Source organism: Suncus etruscus, chromosome 6 (assembly GCF_024139225.1).
Source record: "Suncus etruscus isolate mSunEtr1 chromosome 6, mSunEtr1.pri.cur, whole genome shotgun sequence".
Taxonomy (NCBI): Eukaryota; Metazoa; Chordata; class Mammalia; order Eulipotyphla; family Soricidae; genus Suncus; species Suncus etruscus.
In genome coordinates, this window is record NC_064853.1 from 45,379,120 (window position 1) to 45,397,226 (window position 18,107).

The window sequence follows — 18,107 nt, forward strand, 5'->3', positions numbered from 1 at the left end:
AGCACAGTGGTAGGGTGTTTGCTTTGGGACCGACAGTGTTTAATCCCAGCATTCCATGTGGTCCCCCAAGCCTGCCAGGAGCAACTTCTGAGCTCCGCCAGGTGATTCCCCCCAACAAAAAAAGAAATACAGGACATAGCCACTTGAAATTTGATCCCCAGCACCCCATGTGGTCTCCAGAGCTCCCCAGGAGTAATTCATGAGCAGAGAACCAGTAGTAATCCCTAAGCATCACCAGGTGTGACCCAAAAACCTAAAAGAAAAAAAAAAGAAAAAAAGAAAAAAAAAAAAAAAAAAAAAAGAAAAAAAAGAAAATATAGAACATGGGTTAGAAAAACAACACAGCAGGCAAGTTGCTTGTCTTGCAGGCAGCTAGCCCAAATGGATCCCTGGCACCCAATTTGTTCCCCTAAGCCCTTCAGGAGTGATCATAGAGCAAAGAACCAGGAGTAAGCCCTGAGTACTGCTAGGTATGGCCAAAAACAAACAAAATAAATAAATACAGGACACATATTTATTGGGAGTATAAAAATAGGACATTTCCCCCCTAATAATCACATCAATTATCAAAGGAAGAAACAGTATGTAACAAAAATACAAAGCTCTGGTGGAGTTTTTTTTTTTTTCCCTTTCCTTTGTTTTTTGTTTTTTCCCCTCCCCTTAACATCCCTCCCTAATAGCCCCTTCCCAGAAGGTGCCTGGCCAATGCCTGGATACTGTCTTTGAGGCTGTCTTGGGGCTCAGGAGAACCGATGGTCCAGGTCCTTCTGGGGGTTGGCTGAGTATGAGTAGGCTTTGCCCAATACCAGGCGGTCTCGAAGCAGCTTGAAGAAGGCATAGTAGTTGCTGAAAAGAATGAGTGCTAGCGAAATGGTCTGGTGCCACTTTTCTGAGGACATTAAGGAGTACAGCTGGTAGACGATGACAGTGCCCTCTAGCAGCAGTAGGATGTTGAGGATTCGCAGGGGTTTGCTGAAAAAGAACTGCAGGACAGAGTTGGCATGTCTCTAGAACCTCACCTCCTACCTGGGGGCTCTTGGTGGGCCAGTGAAGGGAACAGAAAAGAAAACTTTTTTATTGGTTCTGGGGTCACACCTGACAGTACTCAGGGGTTACTCCTGGCTCTATGCTCAGAAATCGCTCCTGACAGGCATGGGGGACCATATGGGATGCTGGGATTCAACCACCGTCCTTCTGCATGCAAACACCTTACCTCCATGCTATCTCTCCTGCCCCAGAAAAGAAAACTTGAGCGAGGGGCCAGAGAGATAGCACGGTGGTAAGGCGATTGCCCTGCGTACAGAAGGTTGGTGGTTCGAATCCCGGCATCCCATGTGGTCACCTGAGCCTGCCAGGAGCGATTTCTAAGCATAGAGCCAGGAGTATCCCCTGAGCGCGGCTGGGTGTGACCCAAATACCAAAAAAAAAAAAAAAAAAAAAAAACCCAGTGAGAAGGAAAGAGGGTCTGTGTTGGACAGCATCTCGTCTCTCTCTATGCTTATGGTAGTCCTTCAAGAAGCCCTTTAGGGCTTAGAATAGATAAGGTGTTTACCCCATATGATCCCCCTAGCCTAAACAGGAATGATTCCAGAAATCAAAGCCAAGTTTGTTAAGCCCTAAGCAACACCAAGTGTAACCCAAAGGCAAAAAAGATAAGATACATTTTTTTTTGTTTTGTTTTTGGGCCACACCCGTGGTGTCAGAGGTTACTCCTGGCTGTCTGCTCAGAAATAGCTCCTGGCAGGCACAGGGGACCATATGGGACACCGGGATTCGAATCAACCACCTTTGGTCCTGGATCGGCTGCTTGCAAGGCAAACTCTGCTGTGCTATCTCTCCAGGCCCAACATTTATCTTAAGATATATCTTCTGGGCCGGGCGGTGGCGCTGGAGGTAAGGTGCCTGCCTTGCCTGCGCTAGCCTAGGATGGACCACGGTTCGATCCCCCGGCGTCCCATATGGTCCCCCAAGAAGCCAGGAGCAACTTCTGAGCGCATAGCCAGGAGTAACCCCTGAGCGTCACAGGGTGTGGCCCAAAAACCAAAAAAAAAAAAAAAAAAAAAAAAAGATATATCTTCTAATGCTCCTAGAAAGCATTTCTAGAAGGGCCCGAGCAATAGCACTGTTGTAGGGCATTTGCCTTGCATGCAGCCAACAGAGGATAAACCCCTGTTCAATTCTAGGCATGAGAGTCTGCCAGGAGTAATTCTGGGGTACAACCCAAAAACCAAAAAAGGAAAAAAAAAAAAGCATTCCTTGAGATGATAGTTCTCTCAAATATAGCACATACTCTAGTCTAGAACAAACACCTTTTTTTTTTTGTTTGTTTTGGTTTTTGGGCCACACCCGGTAACGCTCAGGGGTTACTCCTGGCTATGTGCTCAGAAGTTGCTCCTGGAAAAAAAAAAAAAAAAAAAGGGGCCGGAGAGATAGCATGGAGGTAGGGCGTTTGCCTTTCATGCAGAAGGTCATCGGTTCAAATCCCGGCATCCCATATGGTCCCTTGTGCCTGCCAGGAGCAATTTCTGAGCATGGAGCCAGAAGTAACCCCTGAGCACTGCCGGGTGTGACCCAAAAGCCACAAAAAAAAAAAAAAAAAAAAAAGTTGCTCCTGGCTTGGGGGACCATATGGGACACCGGGGGATCGAACCGCAGTCCGTCCAAGGCTAGCGCAGGCAAGGCAGGCACCTTACCTTTAGCGCCACCGCCCGGCCCCGAACAAACACCTTTTTAACTTTATTTTATTTAAAAAAAATTGGGGGAGGGGGCGGTGGCGCTAGAGGTAAGGTGCCTGCTTTGCCTGCACTAGCCTTGGATAGACTGCGGTTCGATCCTCCAGTGTCCCATATGGTCCCCCAAGCCAGAAGTGACTTCTGAGCGCATAGCCAGGAGTAACCCCTGAGCGTCACTGGGTGTGACCAAAAAACCAAAAAAAAAAAATATTGGGGGGGGGTTGGTTTTGGGCTACGGCGGTGGCGCTCAGGAGTTACTCCTGGCTCTGTGCTCAGAAATCACCCTGGCAGGCTTGGGGGACCATACAGGATGTTGGGAGTCAAACTGAGTCCATCCCAGGTTGTCCTCATGCAAGATAAATGCCCTATTTCTGTGCTATCATTCTGGCCCCTATTTAAAAAATTTTAACATTGAGTCACTGAAATACACTAGAGTCAGAGATGTTTATTTGTTTTGAGCTACACCCAGTGGTGCTCAGGGTTTACTCGTGGCTCTCTGCTCAGAAATCACTCCTGGCAGGCACAGGGGACCAGATGGGATGCTGGGATTCGAACCATGGTTGGTCCTGGGTCGGCCACTTGCAAGGCAAACATCTTACCACTGTGCTATTTCTCCAGCTCCCAAAAGAAATGGATTATTTTTTGGGGGTCACACCCAGCAGTGCCCTTCTGCATGCAAGGCAAACATCCTACCTCCATGCTATCCTTCCAGCCCCCAAAGAAATGGATTTTGATAGTAAAATAAATAAGAAAGTATTTAAAATAAATATTAGGGGCCGGAGAGATAGCATGGAGGTAAGGCATTTGCCTTTCATGCAGGAGGTCATCGGTTCGAATCCCGGCGCCCCATATGGTCCCCTGTGCCTGCCAGGAGCAATTTCTGAGCCTGGAGCCAGGAATAACCCCTGAGCACTGCCAGGTGTGACCCAAAAACCAAAAAAAAAAAAATAAATAAATAAATAAATAAATATTAAATAAAATAGTAAAATAAATAGGGAAAACAAGCCTCAATCTTTTTTAGGGGTCTGAACAGTGGCACAAGCGGTAGGGCGTTTGCCTTGCATACATTATTCTAGGACAGACAGGGTTTAGATCCCCCAGTGTCCCATATGGTCCCCCAAGCCAGGAGCGATTTCTGAGCGCATAGCCAGGAGTAACCCCTGAGCATCACAGGTGTGGCCCAAAAACCAAACCAAACCAAGACAAACAAAAAAAATTTTTTTCAAAAACAAAAAGAAAAAAAAAAAACTTTTTCCTGGCAGTCTCAGGGGACCATATGGGATGCTGGGATTCGAACCACCGTCCTTCTGCATGTAAGGCAAACACCTTACCTCCATGCTATTTCTCTGGCCCCCTTTTCCTAGATATCTTTTTTTCCCCTAGATATCTTAATGGTTTTTCTTTATTCTTAGTGGGAGACATTGAACATAGGACCTAGATATGCAGAGTAGGCCCTTAAGCACTTAGCTACATCCATGGCCAACCTGGATGATTTTGAGCAGCCCTTGCTATAGTGCTAAGTCCATTATCATCACACATTACCATCAGTTCTTCACTTTTAGTAAGGTTATGGTACCACTAAATGATAAAAACTCCCTAAGTTGATTTCAGTTATGAATGGAAGTAGATCTGGGAGTGCTGCTCTCAAGCAAAGTTCTGGTAAAATATGTATGGGACAGGGGCCGGAGAAATAGTATGGAGGTAGGGCATTTGCCTTCTATGCAGAAGAATGGTAGTTTGTATCCCAGCATCCCATATGGTCTCCTGAGCCTGCCAGGAGCGATTTCTGAGCATAGAGCCAGGAGTAACCCTGGAGTGTTGCCAGGTGTGGCCCAAAAACAAAACAAAACAAAACAAAAAAAATGTATGGAACAGATAGGACCGGTGTGGTGGCACAAGTGGTAGGGCATCTGCCTTGCATACGCTAACCTAAGACAGACCTCAGTTCGATCCCTGGCATCCCATAGGGTCCCCCGAGCCAGGAGCGATTTCTGAGCTCATAGTCAGAAGTAACCCCTGAGTGTCACCAGGTGTGGCCCAAAAACAAAAAAAAGGATGGGTCAGAGCATAAGAAATACTACCATAGTGCTTGGTATATAGTAAGAAATGATGGCAATGGCCAGGGAGATGGGCCAAAGAACTTGTGAACATGTCTTGCATACCATCTCTGGGTTTGATTCCTGTTTGGTCTCCAAGGCACTGCTTGGTCTCCAGGGTATCACTAAGTACTAAGCCCCTGAGCACCACCAGGTATGAATCAAAACTTGAAAAAAAAAAGTAGCTAGAGAAATATTCAGTGGGCTAGGTACAAGTTTTGTAGGAAGGAGGCCAGAGTTCAATTACAGGTAACATGGTTCTCTGCATACCACAGGGACTGACTCCTAAATACAGAGCTTGGAATAGCCCAAGAGCACTCACTCATTGCTCTGTGCTCAAAACCAAAAACATGTGGCTTCAAAATAAAAAAAAAAGTAAATTGACTTAAAAATACAAATGTGGGGGTTGGGGGGCAGAAGAGATAGCATGGAGGTAAGGTGTTTGCCTTGCATTCAGAAGTTCGATGGTTCGAATCCAGGCGTCCCAAATGGTCCCCTGAGCCTGCCAGGGGCGGTTTCTGAGCATAGAGCCAGGAGAAACCTCTGAGCACTACCGGGTATGACCCAAACCCCCCCCCTCTCAAAAAAATATAAATGTGATCATGTTTGTAATCACAGTGTTTAAATATACTACTTTATTTTTATTTATTTATTTATTTATTTATTTATTTATTTTTGGTTTTTTTTTTTTGGGGGGGGGTCACACCCAGCAGCGTTCAGGGGTTCCTCCTGGCTCTGCTCAGAAATTGCTCCTGGCAGGCTCAGAGGACCATATGGGATGCTGGGATTCGAACCACGACCTTCTGATTGCAAGGCAAACACAAATATCTCTCCGGCCCCTAAATATACTATTTAAAAAATAAAATAAATAAAAAAAAAAGGAGGGGCCGGAGAGTTAGCATGGAGGTAAGGTATTTGCCTTTCTTTTCTTTTTTTTTTTTAGGCGTTTGCCTTTCATGCAGAAGGTCATCAGTTCGAATCCTGGTATCCCATATGGTCCCCCGTGCCTGCCAGGGGCAATGTCTAAGCATGGAGCCAGGAGTATCCCCTGAGCACTGCCGGGTGTGACCCAAAAACTACAAAAAAAAAAAAAAAAGGAAAGACCAACAGACACACACACACACACACACACACACACACACACACACACACAAACGTGAGGGCTAGAGTGATAGCACAGCAGCAAGGCATTTGCCTTGCAAGAACCCGATGTGGGACAGACCCAGGATCACATATGGTCCCCCAAGTCTACCAGGAGTGATTTCTGAGCGCAGAACCAAAAGTAACACCTGAGCACTGCCCGGTGTGGCCCAAAAACAAACAAATAAGAAAATATAAACATGATCCGGGCAGAGTGATAGCACAGTGGTAGGGCATTTGCCTTGCACACCACTGACCCAGGACCGACTTGGGACGAACTCGGATTCAATCCCCATCATCCCATATGGTACCCTGAGCCTGCCAGGAGTGATATCTGAGTACAGAGCCAGGAATAACTCCTGAGTGCCACAGGATATGGCCCAAAAACCAAAAAAATAAATAAATAAAAATAAAAAAAGGGGGCCGGAGACATAGCAGAGGCAGGGCATTTGCCTTGCATACAGAAGGATAGCGGTTCGAATCCCGGCATCCCATATGGTCTCCCGAGCCTTCCAGGAGCGATTTCTGAGTGTAGAGCCAGGAGGAACCCCTGAGCACTGCTGGTTGTGACCCTCCCCCAAAAAAACCCCAAACATGGGGTCAGAATGATAGTACAGCAGATAAGGTGCTTGCTTTGTTTGGGGCTGAACCTGGGTTCTACCTCCAGCATCTCATACAGTTCTTCGAATACCACCAGGAGTACTTGTGCGCAGAGTCAGAAGAAACCTGACTCTGAGCATTGCCAGGTGTGGTCCAAAATCCAAAAGTAAACAATAAAGAGACCAGGGGGTGGAACCAATAGCACAATGGGTAGGATGAAGGATGTCTGCCTTGCACATGGACAACCCTGATACCTGGCATCCCATATTGTCCCCTGAGCACTGCCAATTATGACTCCTGAGCTTAGAGTAACCCAAAAAAACAAATAAACAAAGGAGACCACTGAGTCAGGATATGGCTTAATAGTTAAAGATTGTGCATGGAGGGGCCGGAAAGATAGCATGGAGGTAAGGTGTTTGCCTTTCATGCAGGAGGTCATCGGTTTGAATCCCGGCGTCCCATATAGTCCCCCGTGCCTGCCAGGAACAATTTCTGAGCCTGGAGCCAGGAATAACCCCTGAGCACTGCCGGGTGTGACCCCAAAACCAAAAAAAAAAAAAAAAAAAAAAAAGATTGTGCATGGGAGATGAGATCTGACTTTGATCCCTGGCACCACAAACATAAAAAATTTAAAAAGTTATTATCTTCACTTCCAAATATCTTTCCTGTTATATCATACCCTTCCCAGTCTCTACTGACTGTTTGCAAAGACCAACCACGGAGCAAGTGGCTGTTAGAAAGTCATTTGTTTGCTACTGTGTCACACATTGGGAAACATTACAAACAGCTCTTCTAGCTTTGACCTCACCTTTCAGCCCCTCAAGATTCCCCCAGGCTCTCTAGTTTGGGTCCACCCTTGATCCCAGGAGAAGAGACTCACATGGAATCGGAAGTGGGAGACGTCAGAGGGGATGGCCACGTTGTAGTGGCCCACGGCTTTGTAGACGTTCTTGCTGTGTTTCACCAGCACACCCTGTGGCCACATGCATTCTTCGGTCCACCTGGAGACAGAACAACAGAGTCCCTTAACTCCAACTCATCCATAAAAAGGGGATGCAAGAAAATGGGACCTGGAGTGATCACCAGATTATACTTCTATTTCTTTTTTTTTCTTTTTCTTTTTTTTGGTTTTGGGCCACATCCGGTAATGCTCAGGGGTTACTCCTGGCTATGCGCTCAGAAATCACTCCTGGCTTGGGGGACCATATGGGACACTGGGGGGATCGAACCGCAGTCCGTCCTAGGCTAGCGCACGCAAGGCAGGCACCTACCTCTAGTGCCATCACACCAGCCCCTATACTTCTATTCCTATCACTTAGACATAGTGTCTTACTCTCTTGGATCTCAGCTGCCTCCTCTGTAAAAAGGGTAACAACTATGAGAAATCTGCCACAAAAGAAGTTAGAAGGTTTTGATATTAATGCCAGGGAGTTTTCAAGAAAATCCTTTTTCCTCTCTGGACACATTTTCCTCATCTAACCACCAAGTGGTCTAGCACACAACTTCCTGGGTGATTTTCATAATACCATACTGAGCCTGAATATCTCTACATGAGGGCTTTCCAGTGCCCTGGAGGTCAGGTGTCCAGGGAGTTGGCATGATCAAGGAGACTCTGTGTGGCCTTCTCTGACTCCCATCAAACTACCCAGGATTAGGCTGTTGTTGTTTTGGTTTTGAACTACAACCCAGCTATGCTCAGGGCTTACTCCTGGCTCTGTACTCAGGAATCACTCTGTCTTATATTTTTTTTTTCTTTTTGGGTCACACCTAGTGATGTTCAGGGGCTACTCCTGGATATGCGCTCAGAAATCGCTCCTGGCTTGGGGGACCATATGGGACGCCAGGGGAAAGAACTGTGGTCCGTCCTAGGTTAGCACGTGCAAGGCAAACGCCCTACGGCTGTGCCACTGCTTTGGTTCCAGGAATCAAACTCAGGCTGGCCTCCTGCATGACAAGCACTCTACCTATGGTACTATTATGTCCAGCCCCATTCAGACAGGTTTGTTTTGTTCTTTCTTGAAAGAAATTTCCTCCTTTTTCTGTTGTTTTTGGGCTACATGCAGAAGTTATTAGGAGTTACTGCTGGCTCTACACTCAGGAATTACTTCTGGGAGATTTGGGAACCAGGATAGGGGATGTGCAAGGCAAATGCAACAACACAGAATTAAACTTCAGAGGGAGCCAATATCATACTTCCATTTGAGAACTTGATATTAGCAGGTGGCAGGAACCATCAGCAAATAAATCTTCAAAATACTGAGGGGCCATAGCGATAGCACAGCAGTAGGGCATTTGCTTTACACACAGCCAACCCAGGATGGACCTGGATTTAATCCCTGGTATGTCATATGGTCCTGAGTCTGCCAGGAGTGATTTTTTTGGGGGGAGGGACCACACCCGTTGACACTCAGGGGGTTATTCCTGGCTTTGAACTCAGAAATCACTTCTGGTTTGGGAGGCCATATGGAATGCCAGGGGATTGAACCGTGGTCCTTCCTAGGTTAGCTGTGTGCAAGGCAAATGCCCTACAACCTGTGCCTTTGCTCCGGCCCCCAAAATAAAAACAACAAAATACAAAACCAAAATATTGATGTAGGGTAATTTTAAAACAATAATTTAGTATGATTTGTAGCTATTTTATGCCCACCTTACCTAATACTTTCCCATAACCACTCTACTAGTCACCACCTCTTCCACAAGCTCTTCACTCTTCCTGGAAACTTTCCTCTAGGTTCCCACTGTTGCTACTGATGACACTGTTCTTTAGACATGGCTACTTTTATTTCATATTTACTAGGACTAACATTGTGGTATTATTTTTCCATTCTTATTTATTGGTTCCTCTTTCTTAAAGGTTATAAAGCAGAATTCAAGCCTCTTATTGGTCTTGTTGCATTCAGGACAATTTTTTTTTTTTTTTTTTGGTTTTTGGGCCACACCCGTTTGACGCTCAGGGGTTACTCCTGGCTATGTGCTCAGAAATCGCCCCTGGCTTGGGTGGACCATATGGGACGCCGGGGGATCGAACCGCGGTCCTTCCTTGGCTAGCGCTTGCAAGGCAGACACCTTACCTCCAGCGCCACCTACCCGGCCCCGCATTCAGGACAATTTTAAGTTCATCCTGCATAACTTACAGTTTCATATCTGCATAAATTGCTCCCTTCAGGGTCAGAGAGGTTGCACAACAGGAAGGGCATTTTTTTTGCACATGACTGATGGGGTTCCATCTCTGGCTTACTATATGGTCTCTTAGCATTGCAAGGAGTAATTCCTGAATGCAGAGCCAAGAGTAACCCTTGAGCACTGGCTGATGTGGAACCAAAACAAAACAAAACAGTTTTTTTCTTAGAACTGGAATTGCCATTCTGATGTCTTTTATTTTTAGGCAACCCAAACCCAGCAATGATCAAGAGTCACTCCTCACAGTGGTACTGGGGATGAACTAGGGTTACCTATATAAAAAGCCTGTGCTCAGCCTTGCTGAGTTCAATCTTCATGGTACCTTACACTTCCAGCAATTCTTTTTTTTTTTTTTTTTTTGGTTTTTGGGCCACACCCGGCGGTGCTCAGGGGTTACTCCTGGCTGTCTGCTCAGAAATAGCTCCTGGCAGGCACAGGGGACCATATGGGACACCGGGATTCGAACCAACCACCTTTGGTCCTGGATCGGCTGCTTGCAAGGCAAACGCTGCTGTGCTATCTCTCCGGGCCCTGCTTCCAGCAATTCTTAAGTCATCTATGGAAACTAACTATCCTGGGCCAGCACATGGCCACTTCAGTTTGATCCTTAAGTACAACGTATGGTTTCCTGAGCACCATATGATCCCAGAGCAGAGAAGTAGGAATAACTCCCTGAGTACAGCTAGGTATGACCACAAGCAAGGGCTGGAGATAGTACAGTGGGTAGGGTATTTGCCTTAAACACAACCAATCAAGGTTCAATCCCCACCACCCCATGTGAATCCGTGAGCCCGACAGGAGTGATTTCTGAGCACAGAGCCAGGAGTAACCCCTGAGCACTGCCAGGTGTGGTAAAAAAAAAAAAAAAGGAAAGGAAGGAAGGAAGGAAGGAAGAAAAGAAGGAAGGAAGGAAGGAAGGAAGGAAGGAAGGAGGGAGGGAAGGAGGGAGGGAGGGAGGGGAGGGAGGGAGGGAGGGAGGGGGGAGGAAGGAAGGAAAGAAAGAAAGAAAGAAAGAAAGAAAGAAAGAAAGAAAGAGAGAGAGAGAGAGAGAGAGAGAGAGAAAGAGAGAGAGAGAAAGAAAGAAAGAAAGAAAGAAAGAAAGAAAGAAAGAAAGAAAGAAAGAAAGAAAGAAAGAAAATGAAATTTAATCTCATGATCCTAACCTTTTGATTCATTCTTTTGAAAAACAGATAGCCAGAAACGTAATTCCCTGAGCACCACCAAGCAGAGTAATCCCTGAGCATTGATAGCTATGCCTCTCCCATCCCCAAAAGTACAAAAACAAAAGAAAACAAAACAACACCTCACAAAGAAGAGTGATTGTGTTTTCTGTTTTATACACAACCACACAGATGAAACTAATTCATACATGCTAAATACAATAAGGGATACACAAAAAGATAATGAGGCAGAGTGGCACCAGAGTCCTTTTTATGAATCAAGAAAACTATTTAGTCATGACATGAAGCTCACCACATAGTGGGCCTGGAGAGATAGCACAGTGGCGTTTGCCTTGCAAGCAGCCGATCCAGAACCAAAGGTGGTTGGTTCGAATCCTGGTGTCCCATATGGTCCCCCGTGCCTGCCAGGAGCTATTTCTGAGCAGACAGCCAGGAGTAACCCCTGAGCAACGCCGGGTGTGGCCCAAAAAACAAACAAACAAAAAAACAAACAAAAAAACAAAACAAAACAAAAAAACCCAACCATATAATGATGAGTGCAGTTAGAGAAATAACTATACTGAAAACAATCATAACAATGTGAATGAATGAGGGAAATAGAAAGCCTGTCTTGAGTACAGATGTGGGTGGAATGGAGAGGAGGGAGATCTGGGAAATTGGTGGTGGGAATCTTCCACTGGTGAAGGGGGGTGTTCTTTACATAACTGTTATCATACAATTACAATCATATTTGTAATCATGGTGTTTAAATAAAGATAATTAAAAAAAAAAGAAAACTATTTAGTCCTCAAAAAGGGAAGCCATGGGCAAATATTTCTTTTTTTTTTTTTTGGTTTTTGGGCCACACCCTGTGACGCCTCAGGGGGTTACTCCTGGCTTCTTGGGGGACCATATGGGACGCCGGGGGATCGAACCTCGGTCCGTCCTAGGCTAGCGCAGACAAGGCAGGCACCTTACCTCCAGCGCCACCGCCCGGCCCCGGCAAATATTTCTTTACCTTTTCATACATCACCATTAGTATAAAATACATTCTAATTCTACTTTCTTTTGTTTGTTTGTTTGTTTGTTTTTGGACCACACCCAATAACACTCAGGGGTTATTCTTTGCTATGCGCTTAGAAGTCGCTCCTGGCTTGTGGGACCATATGGGATGCCGAGGGATGGAACCATGGTCTGTCCTAGGCTAGCGCTGGCAAGGCAGACACCTCACTTCAAGCGCCACCACCGGCGCCCGGCCCCAATAAAATACATTCTAATTCTACTTTCTAAGTCACAGAACAACACACAAGAAATATCTCCATACTAAAAAAGTCACAATGGGAAAGCAACAAAGAACACCCCCCAAGCTTCCTGAGTGAAGAATGTAGCCCTCAAGATCCAACTAGAATTAACCAGTCATTTAACCTCTCAAACTTTAGAGATGAAATACTGGGAATGTTCAAGGAACTCAAAGAAACCATGAAACCATGAAATGGCCAGACAATTAAAATGCTAGAGGATATATCATAAATAAGAAAACTTTAAACAAAAATGACAACTGAAAAACATGTAGGCAAAATGAAAAACTCATTGGAAAACCTCACTAGCAGAATAACAGCTGCTGAGAACAGATTCAATGTGCTTGAAGATGAAGAGAAAAAAAATGCTAGACAACAGCAGAAGATGAAAAAATGCCTGAAAATAAATGAATAGCTGGAAAAAAATTGGAAGAATTCAAGAGTGAACAACTTAAGAATCACTGAGATTCCAAAGTAGATAAAGAGGGTCAGGAAGACAACCCCTGTGAAGAAGCAACAAAAATATCATTGCACCCTACACTCGCTACAGAAACAGCCCAGCTCCACAACTAAAATCATTTAATATGAGCAGCTAAATCATCTTAGGTGAGATTAAACTACAGGAATAAAACTCTGCAATGGATTGAGCTGAGATATCCCCACTGTTAGATTACACCTTATTTTATCCAAAACAAAGATCACCCCTGGTTTCTTCTTATCTGTTTACATCTTGGTTTTTCCGAAAACAAAGATGGGGCCAGAGAAGCACAGCAATAGGGCATTTGCCTTATACATGGCCGACCCAAGAGTACCAGGAGCAGCCAGCCAGGTATCTGAGCTGAGCAGAGAGCAAGGAGTAACCCCTGGGAGCTGCTGGGTGTGGCCCCAAAACCAAGCCAGAACAAACAAACAAACAAACAAACAAACACCACAGTATTTAAATAAAAAATTTAAAAAAAAGATTAATTCCAAAAAAATGTTAGCACCCTGCAGAAATATGTCATAGAACTCCATGACAATATATCTCTCTCAATGTCAATTGGCTGAATGCTCCAATTAAGAGACACAGAGTGAGGGCTGGAGTGATAGAACAGCAGTAAGGTGTTTGCCTTGCATACGGCTGACACAGACAGACCTGGGTTCGATTCGCATACGGCTGACACAGACAGACCTGGGTTCGATTCCTGTGTCCCATATGGTTCCCAAGCCAGGAGCAATTTCTGAGCGCAGAACCAGGAATAACTACTGAGTGTCATCGGGTGTGACCCAAAAAACAAAAGGGGGGGGGGAGAGAGACAGACAGACAGACAGACAGACACACACACACACAGTGGAAGGGTGGATTATGTGACCCAAAAACCAAAAGAGGGGGGGGAAGAGAGAGAGAGACACTCACACACACACACACACACACACACACACACACACACACAACAACACACACACACCACACAATCAACACACACACACACACAGTAGAGGGTGGATTAGAAAATTGAACACGGGGCCGGGCGGTGGCGCTAGAGGTAAGGTGCCTGCCTTGCCTGCGCTAGCCTTGGACAGACCGCGGTTCGATCCCCCGGCGTCCCATATGGTCCCCCAAGCCAGGAGCAACTTCTGAGCGCATAGCCAGGAGTAACCCCCGAGCGTTACCGGGTGTGGCCCAAAAAACCAAAAAAAAAAAAAAAAAAAAAAAAAAAAAAAAAAGAAAATTGAACACACACACAGTGGAAGGGTGGATTAGAAAATTGACAGACGGGGCCGGGAAGGTGGCGCTAGAGGTAAGGTGTCTGCCTTACAAGCGCTAGCCGAGGAACGGACCACGGTTCGATCCCCCCGGCGTCCCATATGGTCCCCCCAAGCCAGGGGCGATTTCTGAGCAACATAGCCAGGAGTAACCCCTGAGCGTCAAATGGGTGTGGCCCCAAAAACAAAAAAAAAACCAAAAAAAAAAAAAAAAAAAAAAAAAAAGGAAAAATTGACAGACACACACACACACAGTGGATTAGAAATTGAACCCCGGGCCCGGAGAGATAGCACAGCGGGTGTTTGCCTTGCAAGCAGCCGATACAGGACCAAAGAGGTGGTTGGTTCGAATCCCGGTGTCCCATATGGTCCCCCGTGCCTGCCAGGAGCTATTTCTGAGCAGACAGCCAGGAGTAACCCCTGACACCGCAGGGTGTGGGTGTGGTCCCAAAAACCAAAAAAAAAAAGAAAATTGAACCCCATGCCAGAGAGATAGCATGGAGGTAGCAAGCTTGCTTTGCATGCAGAACGACGGTGGTTCGAATCCCGGCGTTCCATATGGTCCGCTGAGCCTGCCAGGAGCGATTTCTGAGCATACCAGGAGTAACCCCAGAGTGCTGCTAGGTGTGACCCAAAAGAAAAACAAAAACAAAAAGAAAATTGATGTGGCCAAAGAGAGTAGCATGGAGGTAAGGGCGTTTGCCTTTCATGCTAGAAGGACAATAGTTCGAAATCCCGACATCCCATATGGTCCCCTGTGCTTTCAGGGGCAATTTCTGAGCAAAAGAGCCAGTAGTAAACCCCTGAGGGATGCTGGGTGTGACCCAAAAACAAAAAAAAAAAGAAAAAAAAGGAAAGAAAGGAAAGAAAGATAGCATGGGAGGTAAGAGTTTGCCTTTCATGCAGAAGGTCATTGGTTTGAATCCCAGGTCCCATATGGTCCCCGAGCCTGCCAGGAGCGATTTCTGAGCACAGAGCCAGGAGTAACCACTGAGGAGGGAGGGAGAGGCAGAGGGATAGGGGAGAGGGAGGGGGAGGAGGAGAAAAGGAGAGGGAGAGGAGAGGAGGAGAGAAGGAGAGGGAGAGGGAGGGGGAGGAGGGAGAGAAGGAGAGGGAGAGGGACCGGGAGAGAGACCTAGTGGCCCTCAAGCATTACTCCTGGCTCTGAGCTCAGAAATCACTGCTGCAGGCTCAGGGGACTATAGGGATGCTGGGGATTGAACCTGGTTTGTCTGTATGCAAGGCAAATGTCCCTACCCACTGTGCTCTGGTCTCTAAGGAAGAGAACATAGAATCCTTTCAAAAAGGCTGGAGTTGGGGCTGGAGCAGAAGTCTAAGTTCACAAAAAAAAGAGAATTACAGTCCAATATCCTTGATAAATACAGATGTAAAGATCTTCAACAAAATACTAACAAATAGGGCCAGAACAATAGCACAGTAGAAGGGCATTTGCCTTGCACAAGACAATCCAAGACCGACCTTGGTTCGATCCCATATGGTCCCCAGAGCCAGGAGGGATTTCTGAGTGCATAGCCAGGAATAACTCCTGAGTGTCATAGGGTGTGGCCCAAAAACCAATCAATCAATCAATCAAAAAGTTCAAAAATAAAAAGGCATATGCAGGGCCCGGAGAAATAGCATGGAGGTAAGGTGTTTGCCTTTCATGCAGGAGGTCATCAGTTTGAATCCCGGTGTCCCATATGGTCCCCCGTGCCTGCCAGGAGCAATTTCTGAGCATGGAGCCAGGAATAACCCCTGAGCGCTGCCGGGTGTGACCCAAAAACCACAAAAAAAAAAAAAAAAAAAAAAAAAAGGCATATGCATCTTATGTTCATTGCAGCACTTTCATAATAACCAAAAAGGTAACCAAATGCTCTAGAACAAAAGAATGAATCAAAAAAAAAATAGCTATGGTATAGTTACACAATGGAGTACTATGTAGCTGTTAGGAAAATGAAGTCATGAAATGTGCTTATACATGGATAGACCTGGAGAGTATCATGCTGAGTCAAATGATTCAGGAGGGAGAGGACATATATAGAATGACTGCACTCATATGTGGGATATTAAAAAAAAAACAAAGGGGACAGAGTGATAGTGTTTTTGTTTGTTTATTTTCTTTTTGGTTTTTGAGTCACACCCGGGCAGCACTCGGGTTACTCCTGGCTCCAGGCTCAGAAATCGCTCCTGGGGGCCCATAGAGATAAGCACTGGCAGAAGAGATAGCAAGGAGGGTAAGGCAGTTGCCTCTCATGGCTCAAATCCGGCATCCCATATGGTCCCTGAGCCTGCCAGGATCGATTTCTTAGCATAGAGTCAGGAGTAACCCCTGAGCACTGCTGGGTGTGACCCCCCACTATAAAAAAAAAAAAAGAAAGTGCTTCCTGGCAGGCTCGGGGGGACTATATGGGATGCCAGGATTCGAACCACCAAGTTTCTGCATGCAAGGAGAATGCCTTATCTCCATGCTATCTCTCCAACCCCAGAGTGATAGTGTTTTGCCTATGCAATCAACCCAGTTCAATCCCCAGCATTCCATATGGTCCCCCAAGCTCTACCAGAACTCTGTACCCCGAGCGCAGTCAAGAGTAATCTCTGAGCACTCCTGGGTGTGGCCAAAAAAATAAAATGAAGTAAAATAAAAAGAAAACAAAAATAGTATGAGAATACTACCCACAAACAATAAAAACAAGGAGCAGCAAAATTGATCCACGGTGGGGCCGGGCGGTGGCGCTAAAGGTAAGGTGCCTGCCTTGCCTGCGCTAGCCTTGGACGGACCGCGGTTCGATCCCCCGGTGTCCCCTATGGTCCCCCAAGCCAGGAGCAACTTCTTTTTTTTTTTTTTTTTTTTTTTTTTGGTTTTTGGGCCACACCCGGTGACGCTCAGGGGTTACTCCTGGCTATGCGCTCAGAAGTCGTTCCTGGCTTGGGGGACCATATGGGATGCCGGGGGATCGAACCGCGGTCCGTCTTTAAACTCTTTTTTTTTTTTGGTTTTTGAGCCACACCCGTTTGACACTCAGGGGTTACTCCTGGCTATGTGCTCAGAAATCGCCCCTGGCTTGGGGGGACCATATGGGACGCCGGGGGATCGAACCGCGGTCCTTCCTTGGCTAGCGCTTGCAAGGCAGACACCTTACCTCCAGCGCCACCTACCCGGCCAGAGCAATTTTGAGCACATAGCCAGGAGTAACCCCTGAGCGTTACCGGGTGTGGCCCAAAAACCAAAAAAAAAAAAAAAAAAAAAAAAAATTGATCCACGGTAGAAAACTCCGCTACAAAGAGCAGGGGAGTGCAGTTCGGGCAGAAAGAGATCACGAAAAAAAAAAAAAAAAAAGAGATCATGGGGCCGGAGAGATAGTATGGAGAGATTTGCCTTGCATGTAGAAGGTCAGTGGTTCGAATCCCAGCATCCCATATGGTCCTCAGAGCTTGCCAGGGGCGATTTCTGAGAGTAGAGCCAGGAGGAACTCCTGATCACTGCCGGAGTGTGACCCAAAAACCAAAAAAGAAAAGAAAAGAAAAGAGATCACTATGACAATGATAGCTAAAAATTATCACAAAGAACAGGGTGCTGAATTGAGGTGAAGTGATAATACACATGATACCCCTTTAGAAACTGTATTGCAAACCACAGTGAACACAGTGCCTGAAAGGAAAAAAGGGGGAAAAAAAATAGAAGAGAAAATAAAATTGTGTGTTATAGACAGATGGTGTAACTTCATATCTCATGTTGATTCAATATAAAAAAAAGAAAAAGGAAAAATAAGAGAGACAAGAGGGTACCTGCAGCATGATTTCATTTATATAAAACTTTAGAACATGGGGCCGAAGCAGTGGTGCAAGCGGTAAGGTCTTGCACGCGCTAGCCTAGGACAGACCACAGTTCAATCCCCTGACGTCCCCTATGGACCCAAGAGAGGAGCAATTTCTGAGCACAGAGCCAGGAGTAACCCCTGAGCATCACAGGATGTGGCCAAAAAAACAAAAACAAACAAACAAACAAAAACTTTAGAACAGGCTCAGGGGATCATATGGGATGCTGAGAATTGAACCATGGTCCATCCTGGTTTCGCCACATGCAAGGCAAAGGCCCTACCATTGTGCTATCACAGGAGTAATTTCTGAGCACAGAGGCAGGAATAAACCCAGAGT

General features: G+C 46.0%; 1 protein-coding gene across 3 annotated transcripts in view; it reads right to left on the reverse strand.

Annotated features, from left to right (window-relative positions):
* Positions 1 to 500: 500 nt before the first annotated feature.
* TMEM39B (transmembrane protein 39B) overlaps positions 501 to 18,107 on the reverse strand; it is a 45,789-nt gene continuing 28,182 nt past the window's right edge. For all 3 annotated transcript variants that reach the window (XM_049774802.1, XM_049774801.1, XM_049774804.1), the window contains 2 exons: positions 7,449 to 7,569; positions 501 to 983 (listed from right to left, as the gene is read on the reverse strand). In XM_049774802.1, coding sequence (XP_049630759.1) covers positions 741 to 983; positions 7,449 to 7,569 — 364 coding nt within the window. In that variant the 3' untranslated portion in view covers positions 501 to 740. The remainder of the gene's footprint in view (positions 984 to 7,448; positions 7,570 to 18,107) is intronic.